The 21405-nt window shown below is 40.4% G+C and overlaps 2 protein-coding genes and 1 pseudogene across 2 annotated transcripts; all 3 read left to right on the top strand.

The window, feature by feature from the left end:
- The first annotated feature begins 6192 nt into the window (after positions 1–6192).
- On the top strand, positions 6193–7732 carry LOC131236280 (putative receptor-like protein kinase At3g47110). The gene has a single exon (XM_058233402.1). The coding sequence runs from the start codon at positions 6240–6242 to the stop codon at positions 7074–7076; it is 837 nt and encodes a 278-aa protein (XP_058089385.1). The 5' UTR covers positions 6193–6239; the 3' UTR covers positions 7077–7732.
- On the top strand, positions 7538–10727 carry LOC131236282 (probable LRR receptor-like serine/threonine-protein kinase At3g47570). Its single transcript, XM_058233405.1, has 2 exons — positions 7538–8933; positions 9981–10727. Exons 1-2 carry the CDS (start codon positions 7538–7540, stop codon positions 10421–10423), a joined length of 1839 nt encoding a protein of 612 aa, XP_058089388.1. The 3' UTR covers positions 10424–10727.
- A 2598-nt stretch (positions 10728–13325) lies between these two features.
- LOC131236283 (signal peptidase complex subunit 2-like) lies at positions 13326–21136 on the top strand (annotated as a pseudogene).
- Positions 21137–21405: the final 269 nt, after the last annotated feature.

Here is a 21405-nt window from a genome sequence, read left to right as displayed (position 1 = left end):
GAAGGAAAACATAGAGCCACAAGACCATGTTATCTTCTATTATTACTAGCCTCCCAATGAAGTAAAACAGAGTCACAAAATCATGTTATCTTCTATAATTACTAGCCTCCCAATGAAGGAAAACATAGAGCCACAAAATCATGTTATCTTTTATTATTACTAACCTCGCAATGAAGGAAAACATAGAGCCACAAAATCATGTTATCTTCTATTATTTCTAGCCTTCTGCAACTCCTCGATGGTTTAAGAAGTGGACCCTTGTCTATAAATATAGAAGATCTACTCTATAATTCTCTCATTGTCATTTTAATTATCTTTGAAAAACTAGCCAACTAAATAATGGAACTCCTAACCTATGAGCCCAAGGACCTGTGTTGATGTATGGAAATGAAAGGAAAGGAAGCACCATTTCTAATGAAACACATATCTATTATTGGTGTAGACTTTTTTGTGAGAATTGGTGGAAAGCACCATTTCCCATATCCTCTTTTGTTGAAAAATTAGTAAATTTATTTTCCCACCTCTCTTCCCAAGAAATTCATTTTCCCATAGAACATAGTTGAACAAAAATATTTTTTTCCATTGTTAAATACATAAATGCTATCACTTATGTCTAATCGCCAAATATGTGTCACATATGCAAATGCTCCACTGTCCATCTTTTATTTTTTCAAACGTGTCAATGTGCCACATGTGCCAATATCCATCTGCACTTGAACCGCACATGTACAAAGTACCTTGCATGTGTGCATGTGCCAACTTTTTATTGGTCATCTTCTATTGTGTTGTACATGTGCCACATGCTGTTATATTACTACATGTGACAATATTGTGTATCTCTAATTAGTACTCTCTCTCTCTCTCTCTCTCTCTCTATATATATATATATATATATATATATATATATATATTTAAAGAAGATTATATTTCATTAAGATCAAAGATCAGCATGTACAAAGATTCAGGAATCCCAGATAACAAAAAGAAACTCGGGAGAAACCTATCATGTCAAAATACTCTAATTGTTCCTAGGCCAACTTTTTCCAGGAAGATGAGACCTCGAATGTGGTCCGGGATATCCCCCAAGTAGTTTGCGAAGAAAATATGTTATGACTCGCTTCCCCTCCTGGCTATGGCATCCGCGGGAGCATTCCCTTCACGAAGAGTGTGAGTGAAAGAAATATGACAAGAGTGGATTAGTTCTCAAATTCTGGACAGCTAGTAATTCCATTTCCACCCCGGGGAGGCCATGCCGTTAAGGAAATTGATCGCCAGGTTCGAGTCGGACTCGATCATGATATGGTCCAGACCTTGATTTAGACTGTAACTAATACCATCATGGACAACTCTGAGTTCGGCGAAGGTGTTGGAGCCTGTGCTGTAGCCACGGGAAAATGCAAACAGGAAAAGATTGGAATCACTTCTGCAAATTCCCCCACCACCCGACATCCCTGAGTTGCCAAGGGAGGATCCGTCAATGTTAATTTTAGCCCAGCCACGGGGGGGAGGGTGCCATTTTACCACCTAGAAATGAGGGAGGGGGTGGGAGTTTGGTGGGAGCTGGGGCTAGACCGCCGGATGAGGACTGCTGTGTTGATCCCTCATCCTAGCCGCGGTCTGAGAAGGCCTGCCTGCAATGCTGAAAAAGGTTCTATGGTCCCCCCTGATGCGGTCGATCCACCACAAAATCTCAGCAAGCTGATGGAGGGGCTCGTTCCAGTAAACATTGTTGCATTTCTCATGCACCAAATTTCCCAGAGTAAGACGCAGGAAGCCAGATTGTGGGCCTTTGAGCAGGGGCTGTTGACTGCACAGGCTACCCACCATTGGGAGAGCCATTGCTCCACAAACAAGGCATTCAACAAGGTAACTCCGAAAGTTGAGGCCACGAATTCCCACGTCGATTTCGCAATGCCCCCGTCAAGAAACAAGTGGGTGACGGATTCCATCACCTGGGAGGACTGACCCAATGAGGGGGAAGAAACACAACAAACAAATCTCTGGGCCATCTGGATTCCCCTGGCTTGAATTTGGACCTCAATCGGGATCGATTTTGTGAGGATTTTCCAGACAAGAGAGGAGATTTTTGGGGGAAGGGAAGAGTGTCATACCCATTTAGACCAGTGCTTACGGGGCAGGCCATTTCTACAAAGATCTCATGCTGAGCGAACGGAGAATCTACCAGAAGGGGTGAATGGCCAGAAAACTTCGTCAAGGCCCGGGGACTAGCCTGGAAGATAAAATCTGACACGTTCTGTGGGAGGATTAAGAGGACAGCTGATGGAGGGAGAGGGCCTGTGGGGCCTAGAAATTGGTTGATTTTCATCTGGCTCAAAAGAGGAGGGATCTGAATGGACTCTATGCGGTTTAGGGGACCCAAACCGGTCCAGTTTGTGGCCCATATGTTGCTGTCTCCCTCCCCAATTTTCAGTTGCATAGAATTCTCCACAATCGGGCTCAGCTGGAGGATCTTTTTCCAGATTGGAGAGGCCAAACGGGGCGGAGGTCCTAGGATAATCTGGTTGCCCGAGAGATCATATTTCACTTTCATAAAAGAGCTCCAAAGGCTGAGGTTGGTATCAGATTTGATGGTCCAAGCCATTTTAATCCTGAATGCCTTCATTATATCCAATAGCTTCCTCACTCCCAGCCCGCCCTCTTCTCTGGGATGGGAGATGAAACTCCAACTTTGCTAATGAAGCTTGCATTTCCCATCTAACCAGACCCAGAGAAAGTTTGAGAAATGTTTTTTAAGAGACGCTAACACCTGGAGAGGAAGGTGAGTGGCAGCCAAAGAGTGCACTGAAATGCTTCCCAGAATGTGGCGAATCAGTACCATTCTTCCAGCATGGGAGAGAAATCTGGCTTGCCATCTAGAGATCCTCGCCTCGACTTTGTCTACCAGGGGTTGGAACGTCGTTGCCTTAAGTCTGCCGACCGTGAGGGGAACACCAAGGTAAGTGAAAGGGGAGGAAGCAATAGCAATCCCGTTGGTCCATTCAATGGCTCTAATCCTAGCCTGCGAGAGCGAGGAAGCACATGCAAAAGAGCTTTTAGCGAGGTTAATGGATTGGCCAGAAGCTGACTGGTAATCATCTAGGAATTTCTTCAGGGCCCTAATCGAGGAGATGCTACCGTTGAGGAAGAGCAGGGTGTCATTTGCATATAATAAATGGGAAATGATCAGGCAGTTTCTTCTCAGCTTGTAAGGTAGAATGGACTGCATGGCAATCTGCGATTTCATGGTCCAGCTCAGCACTTCGGCGGCGATAATGAAAAGGGCTGGGGAGAACGGGTCTCCTTGTCTGAGACCCCTGGATAATTTGAAGAACCCCGTTGCTTCACCATTTATAATAACAGAGAACCAGGCTCTAGCCCAGCAACATTCAACCAGCCTAACCCAGCCCCGACTAAATCTGAATCTAAGCAAAACTTTCTTAAGGAACATCCAATCGACTTTGTCATATGCTTTTTCCATGTCTACTTTCATGACAAGATTGCCACCCTTGGACTTTCTGTTGATATCTTTGAAAAGTTCCTGCGCTAGCGCAACATGTTCAGTGATTGGACGGCTTTGAATGAATGCCCCTTAGTACTCTATATATGTGTTACATGTCAAAACATATATACCACATGTGTCCAAGCACTTTCGTGCACATGTGCCACCATTACTTTCAACTACTAACTATTGAGGGTCAAATATTACATATTGGACCCCAGTTATTACCTGATTTTACGAACATGATACCGTTTAATGCCCTATTTTAATCGTATTTGTGCTGCAAGGTGAATTTAGGAGCCTAGACTAAAAAAGGGTACTAAAAGCATGGATTTAATGCTCATAGGTCACCAAGGCAAGAGACCGACCCTAGGGGATAAAGATCGAAGAATATATACACTAGATATCTGAGAAAATCAAGTGATTGGGTCTAAAGGGGCTTAAAAGTTGTCTAGAATGCAAGATCATAGAGTTCCCACCATTCTTTCTACTCAAAACTTTATATCTGGCCTGAGGACCATAAATTAACGATACATGTCAAATTTCAACCATTGGATCCTCGTGAAAGTGGTCTAACAGTCAGATAAGCCCATGAATTATCGATTTGGGGACCACTTGATATCTTGATATGCTTCAATTTTGGTTTCAACTCATTAAATGATCTGATAAAATGAATGGACGGTATAGATTTCGCAAAGGACATCTCGGAGGACCCCACTTATGATGCATGCGCACGTCCTGCGCATGAACTCGACGTGCACTAGACTGGATGCCAAGTCGGTTTGACCCGACTTTCCAATACAGAGAGAGAGTCTCTCTCTCCTCTCTTTCGTCCGTGCGGACGTTCTTACGCGGTGATATGTGGTGGCCCGCCATGGCTATCCAAATGATTGATCTGAACCGTCCAACCTGACTGAACGATGGTTTCAACCAAACTATAGTCATTTTCATACATTCGTGCATGCATCTAAGGCCATAGAAACAATGAAAATGTCACTACGTTGGTTGATGGTGTGGCCTACCCAAGACTCGGATCCAACTTAGATTTTAGTTCATGGCCTAAATAGACCTCACTAATCAGATGGAATGAACTGATGCTGTAAAAATCATAGAAAGTGGGCCCCACCAAGCATCAGCACAGCTCCCTGCGTAAAGTTACACGCGTCCGAGAGAAAACTGGACTTCTGTCCGTTGCGCAACCAGGGAGATGATCGAACCATCCATCTGGACCGTCCAAAAACTTCCCAAGGTGGGACCGACCAGAGACAAGAAGCCTGAATGGCTCAGATCTTGCACTTGGAGGATCCTTTGGCCGAAAATCTCATCCAGACGCAACTTGTAGCATTTCCTTTAGCTGCGAAAGGTGTTGCAGACGGTGCTACGTAAAGAGAGCTTCTCCACCGACTTCTCTCCCCCAACCGACTCCCCTTACGTTATAAAAAGGGAGAGAGAGGGCGTGAAGAGAATCATCCTTGGACGTGCACGCATCAAACGTGTAAAGGCAACAAGGAGAGAGGGCACAGGGGGTACCAGTGAGAGTTGGTTCAGTGAGAGTTGGTTTTCTTTATTTTCTGTTTAATTTTCCTAAGAGTTTTAGTTTCATTATACCTATGATAGGCTAAATCACTTAGCTAGGGCTAAGAGGTGAAGCTTGTGACGTGATGGGTAGTATTCTACGACTTGGATTTATGTTTAGGAACTAATGTTGACTCTAGTTTGATTATAAAAAATACTTTTTTAGTTTTTAATGGTTTGTTGTGACTTAAATTATGATAGATCTGCGATGGTTTTGAGTATTTTTTTTATTATGTTGATTGTAAAGTGAGGAAGCCCTGTTGGTCACCATTGCCTCCTAAGCTTGGTCTTGTGATGGAATCAAGTCTAATTCTCAAAACTGGATCAAAGGAAGTTCATAGTTGATTTTTAATATTATAGCTTCAATCTTGATGAAGATAGGACTCTGAGTCCAGATGTGTTCTTGAATAAAACATAGAACTTCCTGATGTTTACAAGTGGATCCTTTGAAACCTTAGTTTCCTACCTTTGAATTTCAAGAGTTTTAATTAAATAAATTCATAATTATTCCCTTCCTTTTACTTGATTTAGATTTAATCTTATTCTAGTTCTAATTCGAGTTATTTTCAAATTATACAAAGTTCAGTCCCTGTGGATATTCGACCTCGGTCTTATCGAGTTTATTACTACATCACAACCCTATACTTGGGGTGTGAACACCAACATGGGTGAAATGTGTTAATGTGTCAGCTTATGTGACATGTGTCTTCATTCAACCTATGTCATTTGTAAGACGATTAACCTTTAGCACCCATAAGTGCCCGAGTCTATCTCCAAGCATTCCCTATATACCAATTTTAATCTAGCACATGCCAACAACCACTAGGGAAAAAACCAAATATCACATTGATCCAAAACTTTTGTGACTCCAATAAGTTTTCAATGGTTAACATTCAGTCCCCACTGCTATCTACGGTCTAGTCCAATTGAGATTCAGATCTGTTTAAATTTCAGGTTCAAGCCCAATGGACGGACGGTTTTGATAAAACATATATACATTATGTGGGACCCACGGAACCTAGTGACGTCAACACACTAGCATGCAATCCGCTTCCGTTTCCCGTCATATGTATGAGCTACAGGAGCTACAAATATTGTAGACGAGTACAACTGATCACTGCATTCCTGTTTTTTCTTCTTCATCATCCCATCTCCTGTCCACATAATGGAATTCCCATGTTCCAATCTCAGGGTATTATGGTCATTTATCCTCTTCGATGCAATCCTCCTCTCGTCCATCTACCCCTGCTCACCCTCGGTATTTACATTGAAAAATGAGACAGATCGACTGGCATTGCTCGCATTCAAAGATGGTATTTCCGAAGATCCTCTCAGAATATTGAGTTCATGGAACGATTCTCTCCATTTCTGCAAATGGGAGGGAGTCACCTGCAGTCTCCGCCATCATCAAAGGGTCACGAGCTTGAACCTCAAGGACCACAGCTTGGTGGGCCACGTATCACCTCACATTGGAAATCTCTCTTTCCTGAGAACAGTGAATCTCTCGAGCAACAACTTCCAAGGCGAAATACCTCAAGAAATCGGCCGTTTGTTCCGTCTTCAGATTCTCAACCTGACTGATAATTCACTCCAAGGAGAAATTCCATCCAATCTGACCCACTGCTCAGAAATCATAGCCATTCAAATCGAGCGGAATCAGTTGGACGGAAAACTTCCCGCTGAGCTTGGCTCTTTGTCAAAGCTCATTTCTCTTAACGTCCGCAGCAACAATCTCAGTGGAAGCATCCCACCTTCCTTGGGGAACCTTTCGTCTCTCACGACTCTTCGTCTAACATCTAACAATTTTGACGGGCAAATTCCAAATCAGCTTGGTCAATTGGCAGGCATTATCACTTTTCTAATAGGTGCAAATCAGTTATCAGGTACGATTCCACCATCGATTTATAATCTCTCATCCATCCAAGTGTTTAGCGTGGCAGCTAACCGGCTACATGGAAGCATTCCCCCCAACCTAGGCCTTTTGTTTCCACACCTGCAATAAATTTCCGTAGCTATAAACCAATTCACTGGAACGCTGCCAATTTCATTGTCCAATGCTTCAAGTCTCGAATTAGTTGATTTTAGCTCCAACAGTTTTCGTGGACATGTGCCTTTGAATCTAGGAAGTCTTTCACGTCTCTACGCTTTTAATATCGAGAGAAATCAGCTTGGAAGCAGGGAAGACGATGACCTGAGCTTCCTCACTTCACTGACCAACTGCACCCGTCTGGAGGCTATAAGTGCAGATATTAATAATCTCTATGGTGAGTTTCCCAGCTCTATTGCTAATCTCTCGACACATCTAAACATGCTCCTTTTAGGAGCAAACAAGATATTTGGAATCATTCCCAAGGGAATTGAGAATCTCATTAGCTTGAATGCTCTGGATCTGTCAATGAACTCCTTTTGAAGGGTATTCTTCCAGATGCTATTGGGAAGCTTGACAAGTTGCAAGCCTTGAAAATGTTTCAAAATAAACTTTCAGGGCGAATCCCACCTTCAATTGGTAACATTACTCGATTGAGCTATCTTGATTTGAATGGAAATGATTTCCATGGAAGCATACCATCGAGTTTGGGAAATTGGGGATTTATGGAAGAATTGTCCATTTCTCAAAACAAACTCAATGGTACCATACTCAAACAAGTTGGCGCAGCTCAAATCGACCTGTCTCGTAATTCATTCACGGGGTCTCTCCTGCTGGAAGTTGATAACTTAGAAAATATTTGGTTAATAGACGTCTCAGAGAACAAACTCTCAGGTGAAATTCCAGATACGTTGGGAAAGTGTCAAAGCATGGAGTTGCTTTATATGAATGGCAACTTGTTTCAAGGAACCATTCCAGAGTCTCTAAGGAATTTAAAAGGTATCCAAGAGATAGATCTTTCGCGCAATAACTTGTCTGGGCAGATTCCAAAATATTTTGAAGAATTTCATTTCTTAGAGTATTTGAATTTGTCATTCAATAATTTCGAGGGTGAAGTGCCCAAAGGAGGGATCTTTAGAAATGCCAGCACAATTTCAGTTGTCGGAAATAGCAAACTCTGTGGAGGTATCTCGGAACTACAATTGCGGCCGTGCCTTAAGCAAGCTTCTAAGAAACGAGGAAAGCCCTTTTCTCCCAGAATCAAAATCACAGTTATTATTGTGGTGGTTTCATCGGTAATTCTCTTGTCGTGTATCTTTGTCACTCTTTATTGGAGAAGAAATTCTCCAAAGAAAGCTTCTTCTCCATCTTCCACACAGAATCAGTGGCTACAAGTTTCTTATGCGGATCTCCTTCAAGCAACAGATGGGTTTTCTTCAGCTAATTTAATTGGTGTGGGAAGTTTTGGTTCTGTATATAAAGGAATTCTAGAATGCTTTGAAACACTTGTTGCAGTGAAGGTACTCAACCTCATGCAGCAAGGAGCTTTAAAGAGTTTTGCAGCTGAATGCGAAGCTTTAAGAAACATCCGACATCGAAATCTTGTCAAGATCTTAACGGTTTGCTCGGGCATTGATTTTAATGGCAATGATTTCAAAGCTCTAGTGTTTGAGTACATGCCTAATGGTAGTCTGGAGGAGTGGTTGCATCCAAATGTAGATGAACAACCTCAATTGAGGAATTTGAATCTTACACAAAGGCTGAATATAGCCATTGATGTGGCTTTGGCATTAGATTATCTTCATCATCATTACCAGACACCAATTGTTCATCGGGACCTAAAACCAAGCAATATTCTTCTTGATGATGAGATGGTTGCCCATGTGGGTGACTTTGGTTTAACAAAGTTCCTCTCTGAAGCTGCAGAAGGTTTCTCCCAAAATCAAACTACCACATCTGGGATTAAGGGATCGATTGGGTATATTCCTCCAGGTAAGGTTTTCAATCCATTTTTTTAATTAATTCATCTTGCAAAATGATTGGTAATTTCCATATATTAATATTATGGTGAAGCTTGTTAATAACGATATGCATAAATTAATCTAGTCGATGGATATTTTAGGTACATTAGTGTGTGTGTGTGTGTAGTTATCTAATGTCTTGAATTTGTTTGTAATAGAGTTTGTTGATGCCAATAAAATATGCTCGATCTTATTGGAAAATTTTAGAAAAATTCTTGTTGCTTGTTGGATAGTTTTAGAGGTTGCTACTCGATGGTATTGAGGGTTCTTTGATGTCATCAACTGGTTATTGATGGTTGTTGATGTCATTAAAGGTCTCATCGAAGAGGTGCGTAAAATTGCTTAAATGTGCCATTTGTTTCCTATTTCAGTTGTGGTAGTATATATATACACGGTGTAATTGGAATTAGGGTATAAATTAGGGTTCTCTAAACGTGTTTAAAGGTTTGAGAGGATTTTTAAGAAAAAAGCTTTGAGCATTTTTTCCAGGATCTTTGATTGCTAAGATTTCATCTCTTGTAACTTCGTTTTTTTATAGCGCATTGTCATTTCATGCTGTAATTTTTTCCCCACTTCAATTCGGATTGCTTTATGATTGAATATGTTTGTACAATCATGATTATCTTGTTAAATTTCTCTGTGTGCTTGATGTGAACCCAAAATCTGAACGGTCCATGTGATGTAACACCCAATGAAACTCCTAGCGCACAACTTTTACCCTGATCCAAACTTTTTGTTGGCCATGGTAAAAGAAAACAGTTTCCTCTCTTGATTTACATCTCTCTTTGCTATGGCCCACTAAAGTTTTGAATCAAGGTAAAAATTGGTCCTTAGGGGTTTCATGGGGTGCTGCATCACAAGGACTGTTCGGATTTTGGGCCCATGATACGTGTGTAAGCGGAAATGTTAATTATTTAAATGAAATATTTCCTTTCTCCCTCTCAATATCTAACCACTATTTTTATCTTTCTTTAAATAGATGCCTAACATTTAAATATGTGATATTTGTAAATCGTAGAGTGTGGGATGGGCGGTAAGGCGTCCACACATGGAGATGTATACAGTTATGGGATCCTTCTACTCGAGATGATCACTAGAAAGCGACCAACTGATGACATGTTTAAGGACAATCAGAGCCTTCATCACTTTGTAAAGTCGGCTTTTCCTGAACAAGTAATGGAGATTATAGATCCAAGACTCCTCTTAGAAGATGCTGAAGCAATTCAAGACAGTGAAAATCGTAACAATTTGAGAAATAGAACGCATGATTGCTTGGTTTCATTGGCCAGCATTGGTGTATCGTGTTCTACAGAATCGCCAAAGGAACGAATGAAGATGAGAGACGTTGTCATGGAAATGCATGCAATTAGAGACTTATATCTAGAGGTTGGGATTCATCGACAAAGACAAAATAGGCCCCTATTGTTAGGTGAGGGTTCATCTTACCTCAGTAACTACTAATATTAGATTAGTAGTTAAATTGAAGAAGATTCCGACATAAAATAAAATTGTTTGATATTTTTCTTAAGAAGCTCTAGATATATATTGTTTAGTGTTTGAATCTAAGGGGAAGATGTTTTCTTCTTTTTATTCTTTTCTCTCTCTTTTTTTTTTTCTTTTATATATCTTGTTTTAGACAAAGGGTGATTGTATTAGAAATATAATAAGAGAAAATGTTTATCAGAATAAAGAGAATATTGGGTACTAAGATACTGAATCCTCATAAAATTTTATATAGCCTATTTCAAACATACCATTATAATCTTACCAAGTATTCATCGGTGGCTTTGCCTGTTGATCTGGAAGGTGTGCGTGCACATGAAAGAGGTGGATATTGAAAGAAATAGTACCAACAACCCATAGTGTCCAAGCTGTTTTGGGCCTGGCCTACTTTTGTGGGCTTTGAAACTTTGATTTGGGCTAGGCTTGAGCTTTTCATATACCCATTGGGCCAAATCTGGGCTAAATTTCTGGTCTGATTAGTGTATGGTTGGGCTTTTGCCCAAGAATGTAGCTCGATGAAAGAACGGGCATTGATGGAGACTCTACCCATTCCCACTTGCCCTTGCCATATTTTCGGTCCAAGGAACATTCGTGATAGGAGAACCCTATTTATGAACTAACATAGTGGGTTTGAACTCGTAGCTTAATGGCATACAACTTGTATTTTAACATTGAGGGCATGAGCTCAAGTCTGGCCTATGAACTAGCTAGAGCAGTAAATGACCCAGTGAAACATGTCCAGATCTAGCCCATTAGCTATATGTCTGTGTAAATGCCAAAAAGATCTGAATTAGGCTTCAACAATCATTTCAGTACATGAGGTGGCTAATTCAATACATGAGTTAGCAGGGTTAACTAATCTAAAAACCCAAAAAGACCTGAATTAGGCTTCAACAATCATTCCAGTACATGAGGTGGCTAATTCAGTACATGAGGTAGCAAGTTAATTTAGCTAATTTAATGTGATAGAAATGTATCAAATATTGGGAATATCGCAGAAGCAAACTCGAATTCAACCAACCAAGACAAAATCAAACGCAAACAAAAACATGTTAAGAACACATAAATTTTACGTGGAAAAGCCTTCTTAGGAAAAAATCACGGCACAAAGTGACAAATAATCAACCATGAAATGAAATAACAAGAGCTAGAGACCTTGCAACAATGAGAACTCCCTTTAAATCACTCAAAACCATAACTTTTGCTCTATATAATCCTTGAGAACGTTTTAACATTCACTTAGAATACTCTAAGTCCCAATTGCACCCTATATATATATAATCACAATTTGAATTGAAAATAAATTGCTCACTTATGTAGCTCCACACGTGCTGTCAATTTATTAACATCAATTGAGCAATCATTGATTCGACCAAAGATGCATGTTTGATCAATTGAACATGCTAAAAACATTTCAATGAAATTGAGATATTTTTGGAATTACTATTGATCGATTGACCCGATAATCGATGAACATGTCAAAAGTGTCAAGACAGCAATCTATTTAATTTTAGGGAGGTTTGATCTATCGAGTATTACTATCAATTGATCATGTCTTCTACACAAAAGCACAGAGTATAGGGAGGCCTCCCTTTAAGAAATCCATAGAGTTAGATCACGTTTGACCAAATCTGAGTTGATTCTAACAAGTCGCATCAGACTCGTCAAGTCTTAAACCATTGGTCAAGCCTATCCCATAAGCTAGCATCGCAAATGGGCCAACCTATGGCTTGTCCAAGTCCAGCACCCCATGAACCATTAACTCGTGCCATGTCCTACACAACCTGAATTAGACTCGGACCAGGCCTGGCTTAACGGATCAAGTCGGACCAAGGTCGAGCTAACTCGGAAAAATCTCATCAAGCTCATCCAAGTCATAAAACCATGGTTCGAGCAACCCATGTGCTGGCATCTAAATTGGGCTAGCATATATCATGTCCAAGTCTAGCCCATGAATCAAGGTCCATGCTCAAGCTAGGAACTCCCAATCTCAGTCACCAATGGCAAGCTAGTTGCACAGGCCATGCATAACCCTCAGGCCTGCATCCAACCAACAAGCCGCGAAGATCAGCCCAAACCAAACCTAAAGCTAGGCGGGCCCATTTCTGATCCAGCCAGGTAGCTGATGTCAAAGCCCTGTGTTCCTCACCAAGACATGTATTTTATCCACACCATTCATTCATTTTTCTAGCTTATTGCATGACCTGATGAACAAGTTGTATGGCAAATTAACTTTATGGTGAGCCCTGATAAGGTCTCAACGGTGGCCAACCCCACTATTTCTTGTAGTGTGGTCCACGTAAAGATTTGGATTTGTCTCATATTTTAGGCTCATGCATTAAAATGAACTGAAAAAATGGGGTGCGAGCATGGAAAAAACACATACATCATGGTGGGGACACGGAGCTTTGACACCAACTAATTGGCCCGTTTTAAGGTCACCGGCCAAATCAAATCTTTTATCATACCGAGTAAACTCTGTTGGGCCCACCATGAATGTTTGTAATTTATCGATGCCATTCATCCGTTTTTTCAGCTCACATTAGACGTTGAGATTAAAATTGAAGTATATTTAAACTTTAAGTGGACCACACCACAGGAAACAGGGGAAATAATGATTTCCACCGTTGAAACTTTACTAGGGTCTTTATTTGTCTTCCATCCTTTTTGAAAGCAAGAATTATTCAACGGTAGAAGTTAAATTCACAATGTTTATTGTGATGTGGTCAACTTGAGATTTGGATATAATAAAATGGATGGACGGAGTGGATAAAATGCATAAATCACGGTCGTCCCCACAGAGTTTACTCAGTACACAATCCGCTTCCCAGCCCTACCGCGCTCCTTCCGGACAGTGGAAATAGGAAAAACTAGAAAGAGGGAAGAAGAACGAGAGATGGCGAGGAACGGCAGCAACTCATCTCCCAAACCCAACCCTAAAAAAGCTAATTTGATGGATCCTCATTCCATCAAACACCTTCTCGACGAATCCGTCTCCGAGGTTCCAAAACCCTAGACCTCCCCCCTCTCTATCTATCTCGATCTCTCTCTTGCATTTCTAGGGTTTTCAGAGACTTTATATGAGGTTCTAACTCTTCTCTTCTTGTAAATCGTCACCGGCGGATACACTGAAGACGTGCGTCTGAGCAACATCAGATTCCATGTGGGAACGACATCATCGCCATTGCTCTCGTCGCGCAGTTCTACCGTAAGAAGTTCCCGGAAAACAAAGATTTCCTCATCGGATGCATCGCATTATATCCTTCAAAACCTAATTCTTGTACATCTCTCGGAGAAGAAATCATCTTCTTTTCAGTGTTTTTGCAGTGTAATCTATCTATTGGAAATTGGAATTTTTTATTTTATTTTATTTTATTTTATTTTTTTGACATCTTTGACACCTTTTTGGCAAGTATATCGTCTTCAATGGATTGTTGCAGTTGATCATCTACAAAAAGGAGAAGAATGCAATCCTTTTCACTTATCCTCTTCCAGTGAATTCTTCTTCTTTGTCTTTTTTGGGATTTTAGGAAAACGTCAAATTTTTTCTTCTGTCTGTTTTTTTTCTTTTTTTCTTTTTTAAAATTGTTTATTATTTATTATTTTCTAACAATGGGGAAATATGCAATTTGGGTTGGAATTATAGTAGCATCACATGGGTAGACCGTTCATCTGGTAGGCCTTATTGCAGATGCTTGACGCTGCAAAGGTACCTCTATTAGATAATTTTAGCTATTCAATAATTGACTTGCAATTGGATGGGTAAAAGGAACATAAGAGAAGGCCAAGGGGCGCTATGCAATAGGCAATTACCATTAATGCGGTGGACGTAATTGTTTGATGGGGGTTTGGTCCATCACCCATCCATGGTGGGGCCCACCAGATGGAGGCATGTTCTGCTGAGCATTGTGTGACTCCACCATTATCTTCTAATTCAATTGCGAGATTGATAGAGTAGAACTTTGTTTGATGCAAATTATACAGTATTCAGCTATTATATAAAAACTAATGAAATCAACTTATTTTAAACACTTTGATTGTTATCATAGCAGAAAGATTTCTAACACAGGTTCAAAGCTTCTAGTTGTGAAAGCTCCCATAGTTCATGCTCTAGTTAATGCTATTGGATTGGATGACTGAATTTTGTAGACAAACTTATGGTGGTGGTATAGAAATTTACAAAAAGCAAGGCTAGGAGGGTGATTGGCATCAATCAAGAAGATGGTTGTAGTGTTCAGATCGGGGAAAGATTAATTCAAGAGATTCACAAATTTTGGCTTACCTACACATTGGATGTCCAAGCCAACCCAACTCTACAAAATCTTGTTTTCCTAGTTCTGATTGACAACAAAGCTTTTCAAGATGTGTTAAGACAAATGCAATGCCAAGAGCAACTGTATAAAGTATTACCTACTTGCCTCCAACAACAACAAAACAAACTAGATTCCTTATCATATTAACCAACCAATAACCCAATGGCAACAATTTTACCGAAATCGTCGATCTTCCTATCTTTTCAATTATGAATCTTGCTATCTGGATTATGGGTCATTTGCAATCCAAATTGCTATTTTGACTGATCCACAAGTATGGTTCTATAATCTAGACTAGAATACCCTATATTCACAGTGAAGAGATTTATACATTGATTTATGAAATAGAATGCATATGTAATATTATGCGTGTGGGCCTTGTAATAATAATATTCCTTATTTCATGTATAAATTGCAGTATTGATTCTTGTATAAAAATATGCTATATACCGAGTTATGTGCTGGAGCAACATACATGATCCTACCCCTAGCGTACAACCATTGGAGGAAGTAGTGTACTACTTGCTTGTTCTTGTACCATGTACCAAAATGAACTGTGATCCAGCTAACACAAAGACACTTGAAACTAGGCCCAACAACTCAATAACTTGTATTAACATGAACTTGGTAATGACTTTTCAAAAGGGAGGTATATTGATTGTTTCAAGTTTTGTGATTTGGAAGAAATCCATTGTATTGATATCCTTTAATTTGTGTTTCATTGTTTGGAGTGCGTTGATTCTTGATGGAAGGTAGATTGTCAAGTAATAGATTTTTCTTTAATTGCTTAATTTGATAATGGATCAAACTCATGGTTTAAATGCTCAAACTTGTGCCTGATCCCATGCTGCCTCAAAACTTGATTCATTACTCAATTCAATTTCTTTCAAGCTTAAGAATTGTTAGTGTGACATTGTTGCCTATGTAAATTAGACAGAATGTTTGTACTCTATCTCTATGTGAATTAGCCATGGGTAAACAAAGTCTTTAGCCTAAAGGTGATATCTTGGAACTCCGTTCAACTTGGTTATCAAGTCAATGAGACATTGACACCTAAATCGTAACGAAATGGACAAGATTACACCCACAAGGATATTTGAATAGAGAGGGAGATATACTTTATTGATATCAAACTTCATCTTACAATACTTAAGAAAATCTCACATATGGAAAATTTTGGAATGCCTACCTCCTACGCCACCCCCTCTTTTATAGACCCTAAATGAATCTTCATTGAGAATTTCCCTAAACTAAGAGATTCATTTCAAACCAATCTAATCTACCCAAGATGGTTGGACTTGTATTACCTCTACGATGAATCTTCTTCTTTGGCGGAAGCTGGTGGTGCAACCCTATGCATCAGCTCGGCACAACCTTTGTTGGGAGTTAACTGTAGATGATCTCTCTTTTGCTTGCACTTTTGTGGGTGCCAACCTTTTTGTTGTAACTTCAGAGTTCTTTGTGGATCCTCAAATATTTGCCCCGCTTTTCGTGCCATAATCATCTTTTGCAAAAGTCCTTCAATTCAAGTATTGAGACCTATTTGCATTTTTATCAATGTGGCCGCCACTATCAATGGATCCATCTATCAGTCCATTAATGAATCTAAGTGTAGGTCCAACGTTATTTCATCTTCATATGTCAACTTTTCCTTTGACTCTATAGATTTCTTCATCATTCTACTTCAATTCTGGATTATTTATCAAGTTCCGACAATCGAAGGATTCGATCATTGGTGTCTTCATAAGCTGGGGTCACTTGTTATTGGTTGGGACCTTGGTGGAGACGTTCCCCTACGTGTCCATGTGTTCCAACTTCGGTGCTTGAATTCCCTTCACACAGGAACCCTACCACTTGAATAGTGAGATTGACTACCACATGTCTATACCACATTGGAGTTCCTACCACTTTGGGTATATGTAATATTCTAGATTATTTTTTATTTTTTTATTTATTTTTTATTTTTTTAGCACAAGAGGTATTATACAATGGTAAGGCTGAAAGCTTGAGTAGCGTTGTTTAGGTTTTTAGTCTATGCAAGTGGGGCCCGTGGGAACCCTTGGATATGGGATCCGAACCATTGATATTAGGGACCCGGGGCCCCACTAGAGATTTCTGATATACTAAAAACTCTGAAAAGGAAAAATCCTAACCCCGCAATATGTGGCCAAAGAATAGACAGTTGAGAAGGAAAAAAGAGGAATAGTTCGCATTAGACCCAAGAAAAGGCCAAATATTCTATAGGTTAGACCCTCTTGGGTGTGTAGTCAATGCATTCTAGGTGCATGCCTGGGCGTTTTGGCCCTGTTGCACCCTGCCTAGACCTTGGGTGAGTCGACTACCTCATGTATGAGCCTAGGTGCGCCTAGGCATGCCTGCTGCACCGTTATATATGTATGTGTGCGCGCGCATGCATAGGTATGGTTTTTTAACCACCCAATAAGGGTGTGAATAGAAAAGAAATGACTGTTAAGCCCTTTTCCAACAACTTATGTCCTTTAATGTTAAGGTCATCGTGTTGGACTTCTTGAAATCAGGATGAGCTTTCATCATTGTCGTACAAGAGATTAAGTTGAATTGGAGATTTCAGGAGAATTGGAAAACATAGGTTATTTGGGAATTTTGATATTGGATTATAGGGTTTCAAAAATTTAGGGATTTTGGCAAATTGTAGTTTTAGATTGGCGAATCTAGGTATTTGTGGAAAGTGGGAAATTTATGGTTAGGATTTGGGGAAATTAGGATTTAAATTTTGGGAATTTGGGGGAAATTGGGAATGTGGGGTTCCAGTTTAAGAGGAATTCATGGCATTGACTTTTGATTATTTCAAAAGTATTAACTTATGTCCATAAATGATTACATATCAATGTTTATATATAAAATTAAAAAATGCACCTGGAATCTCTAGGCATGTTCCTAAGCCACTTGGACACAGGCGCTATAGGGCAGTGCTCCTGGCATCTTCAACTATACTGCCTCCAGTTTCAGGGATTTTTGGTGCATGGGCCATCCAGAGTTCGACCCATCATATCAGCAATTTAGACAACTGAATGATGGCCCTAAGGCCCTGCCTCTACAATTCACCCATGCATTGATAATGCCTCATTCCATGAAACTATATAATAGAGATGTGCATGTATGTCACTTCATACATATCTCCAAATGTGGCATTCCAATAGTTGTTTATGAGCAAACAGAGGTATGTGAATATGTAACATGATGCCAATACCACTCAAGGGGATTTTCTTCTACTGGAATCCACCATGTCAAGTGGGAGCCGCAGATGACTCAAACTCATATAAACAGTTGTATAACTGTCTCCAACGTGGTAGCCCCAGGAGGCACCATGATAAAGCTCCCTTGCATGTGTGAAGCAAATGGGGGCTCCTATAGAGTGACTCCAGAAAACGGCCTTAAAAATTGGCAACCATGGAGTTACCTCGTGAGCATTTTGGGTGGTTTTGATAATTGATCCCAAATAAGATTCTAAAAAGAAGAGGATAATTGGTACCAAAAAATAGATGGTGAAAGCTGGGTCCGGCTCCATGGCTCAGTGGTAGACAGACTCTCTTTCAACACTGAGATCATGGGATTGAATGCCCATGACGGGTGTGTGTTAAGAAAAAGGGACGGTGAGAGCTCAACACCCAAGAGGACTTGAAACAAACTAAAACACTGAGATCACGGTACCACTTGTAGTACCGTATCATGTTTCCCCCAACATGCCTCTAGTGGAGAACATCAGTACCATGAAAATGGTAAACCCCAGCATGAGATCACCTGGCACGAAAATTAGGCCAGGTCGCTAAAGTGGGCCACACTGTTGGAAACCAATGGTATAACTCAACATAGAGTTGTGGCCTACCCAGTGAGTGGATCAGCCTTTATTTTTGTAAAGGGCAATCTTCATGGTGGGACAATGTTTTCATGGTACTGACTTTCTAAACAAATGCTGATGGAATCTCCATGACTGGGAGATAAGAGAATTTGCAGCCCTACTCGGTCGCATCAGCAGTGGCAAACCAGACCAGCAATGTGCAGATAGGCCCGTTTGGAGACCTGACAAAACTGGAACCTTTTCGGTGAAGTCCTTATACAGCTTCATCGACAGGAGAGCAGATGTCATAGTGCAGACCATGACAGATAAAGCGTGAAAGTATAAAGTCCCTCCAAAGATTGCAGTTTTTGGCTGGCTGGTTGGTAAGAGGAACGTTCTAACAGTCAATAATCTGAGGAAAAGGGGAATGATAATCACTAATATTTGTCATTGTTGCATGACTGATGAAGAATCGGTGGACCATCTGTTTATTCATTGCCTCCTTATCAATCAGGTTTGGTCAACAATCTAATCCTCCTTCGCTGTCTCCTGGTCCTTACCAAACTCGACGGATCGGCTGCTTAAAGCCTTGCATGGTGTTACCCTAGGTAAGCAAAGATCTATGGTCCAGAAAATGGCCCTTTTGGCCGTTTGGTGGTCAGTGTGGGAAGAAAGAAATGGGAGGTGTTTTAACGATGTTTCCAATCTGGCGGGGTCCATAGTCAAAAGAGTGCATCAGTATATTATTGAATGGGCTTCTAATGTGGTAAATTTAAAGGGCCGTAATTTGCTTTAATTTGGAGGGTATTCGGTTCACTATCTCAGCAGGCTGTTCCTCTCTTTGTTTCTCTCCTCTTTTTAATGAACTTTCTGTTCTCTCTCTCTCTCTCTCAAAAAAAAAAAAAAAAAAGATGGTACAGTGCCCCAAGTTGTGGTATTGTTGCCTATAGATGATTGGTTCTTCTAAAACTAATGCAAATCCAGTTAAATGCTCTAGCCTGATCCACTACCTAGATATGTAGGATCCTAAGGTGGAACCATTTGATGAAATTTCGGAGGTTCTAGGTGTCTTGGATCTCCATGAAACTATGTTGCTGATGCTCTCCCTCCCTCCCTCTTCTTCCTCTCCTTCTTCTTCTTCTTCTTCTTTTTGAGATGTGAATTTTCAGTTCCAATTGTTGTGTGCAGGGATCATTCAACAGCACTGGACTGATAGTATCTTCCAAGCTGCCAAGATTCTCTGACTTGCATACACTGTCTGTCACCAGCACAGATCCAAAATCTGTTTCTGCCAACAAAGCAGTCCATTTCACAAAGAGTGTTACCAAGTGGTTAGTTCATTTGATATATTTTCAAATTTCTCTTTCCAGGGATGGAATGCCAGAATCCTCGTTTTGGCATGGAGCTATTGTACTACGCATGAGGTGTATCTATTGTAAGCTTGGGTTTTCAGTTTGTACAAGTGGGTTGTATAGTGATCACAGTCCAATGATTGTACAAGTGGTGATCACAGTCTAGTGATTCCAAACTGTTGATATTATGGGTTGTATTGTGAATTCCACGTGCACCAAAAATTCTCCCAGATTGGTCATGACTGTTGAATCTTCCACCATTGTTCTGTTGCATTTTTGTATGTGGATCATTTCTTTTCTTCTTTTTTTCTTTTTATTTTTATTTTTACTGTCTGCCTACTGGCAACCACTAAAGGTTATAGGATTTCCCCTTATTTGGCATATGGCCAACCGATATGGGATTTCCCCATATGGGAGATACTCAGTATATGGGCTATCAATACCACAAAAGGTTATAGGATTTCCCCATATTTGGCATACGGACCAACAATATGGGATTTTCCCGTATGACAGATACTCGGTATATGGGATATCAATACCACTAAAAGTTATAGGATTTCCCCACACTTGGCATATGGACCACCAATATGGGATTTCCCCATATGGAAAACACTCAGTATATGGGCTATCAATCACAAGCTGCCCCATGGATTTGAATCATGGGTTCATTGGTCACTTGTACAAACAGAACCTAAGCATGCCATAGATTTTCTCAAGCTGAGCATTGTTTAATGCCTCTTTTATGTTGCACGGATTGTTATCCCATTTTATACAAGTTGACTTAGAATGAGTGGAACAATTTGATCACAGTGCATGAGTATGGACGAATTTACGCGAGAGAGTCTAAATCATTGGCACTCAGAGATCCGATTGGTAGAATTTGAATGTTTCTTTGATTTGCAGGTTTACTCGTGATGGGATTCTGGTGGAAGGTCTGTTCTGGAAGGATGTAAGCAAACTGATTGATGATTATAGTGGAGATTCTCGAAAGAATAAATGAACTCAAACAGGACGAATACATATGACACGACAGGTCAGACAGCAGTTTGTGCTCATCCCTTGAAAATTTTAAGGCAATTCGAATTCTACTGGTTTTAAAGAACTCAAGTTCATAGGATTCATGGCCAACCATTTCTCTGGACATCTCTCTAAAAATAGAAATGAATATGTAACTTCTCTTTCCTACCAAGGCCAATTTAAACCTCCAGACCTCTTAAATAGGGATGGCCACAGGCAGCAGCCCAGGTGGTCCACCTTGCTCCCAGTCCTAGCCTGCCATGTCCCATGTTCGGCCTTGAATTTTAGGTTTGTGCATCCACCCAGGGCCGAATTTAGGCCCCATATAAAGAGCTTGCCCAGATTCTATATCTTTCGATCAAGCCTGGGCCAAGCTCAGAGGTGCAAGGCTGTTTATATTACTGTGATCTCTCCACATGCTGACCCATGCATACTAAATAT

The sequence above is a fragment of the Magnolia sinica genome, unplaced genomic scaffold (assembly GCF_029962835.1).
Source record: "Magnolia sinica isolate HGM2019 unplaced genomic scaffold, MsV1 ctg349, whole genome shotgun sequence".
Classification (NCBI taxonomy): domain Eukaryota; kingdom Viridiplantae; phylum Streptophyta; class Magnoliopsida; order Magnoliales; family Magnoliaceae; genus Magnolia; species Magnolia sinica.
This window is presented reverse-complemented; position numbering and strand designations above follow the sequence as displayed.

Coding starts and splice junctions, on each gene's coding strand:
- LOC131236280 (XM_058233402.1), top strand. CDS start 6,240: ATGGAATTCCCATGTTCCAATCTCAGGGTATTATGGTCATTTATCCTC.
- LOC131236282 (XM_058233405.1), top strand. CDS start 7,538: ATGTTTCAAAATAAACTTTCAGGGCGAATCCCACCTTCAATTGGTAAC. Junction 8,934..9,980: donor GATTGGGTATATTCCTCCAG/GTAAGGTTTTCA, acceptor TGTAAATCGTAG/AGTGTGGGATGGGCGGTAAG.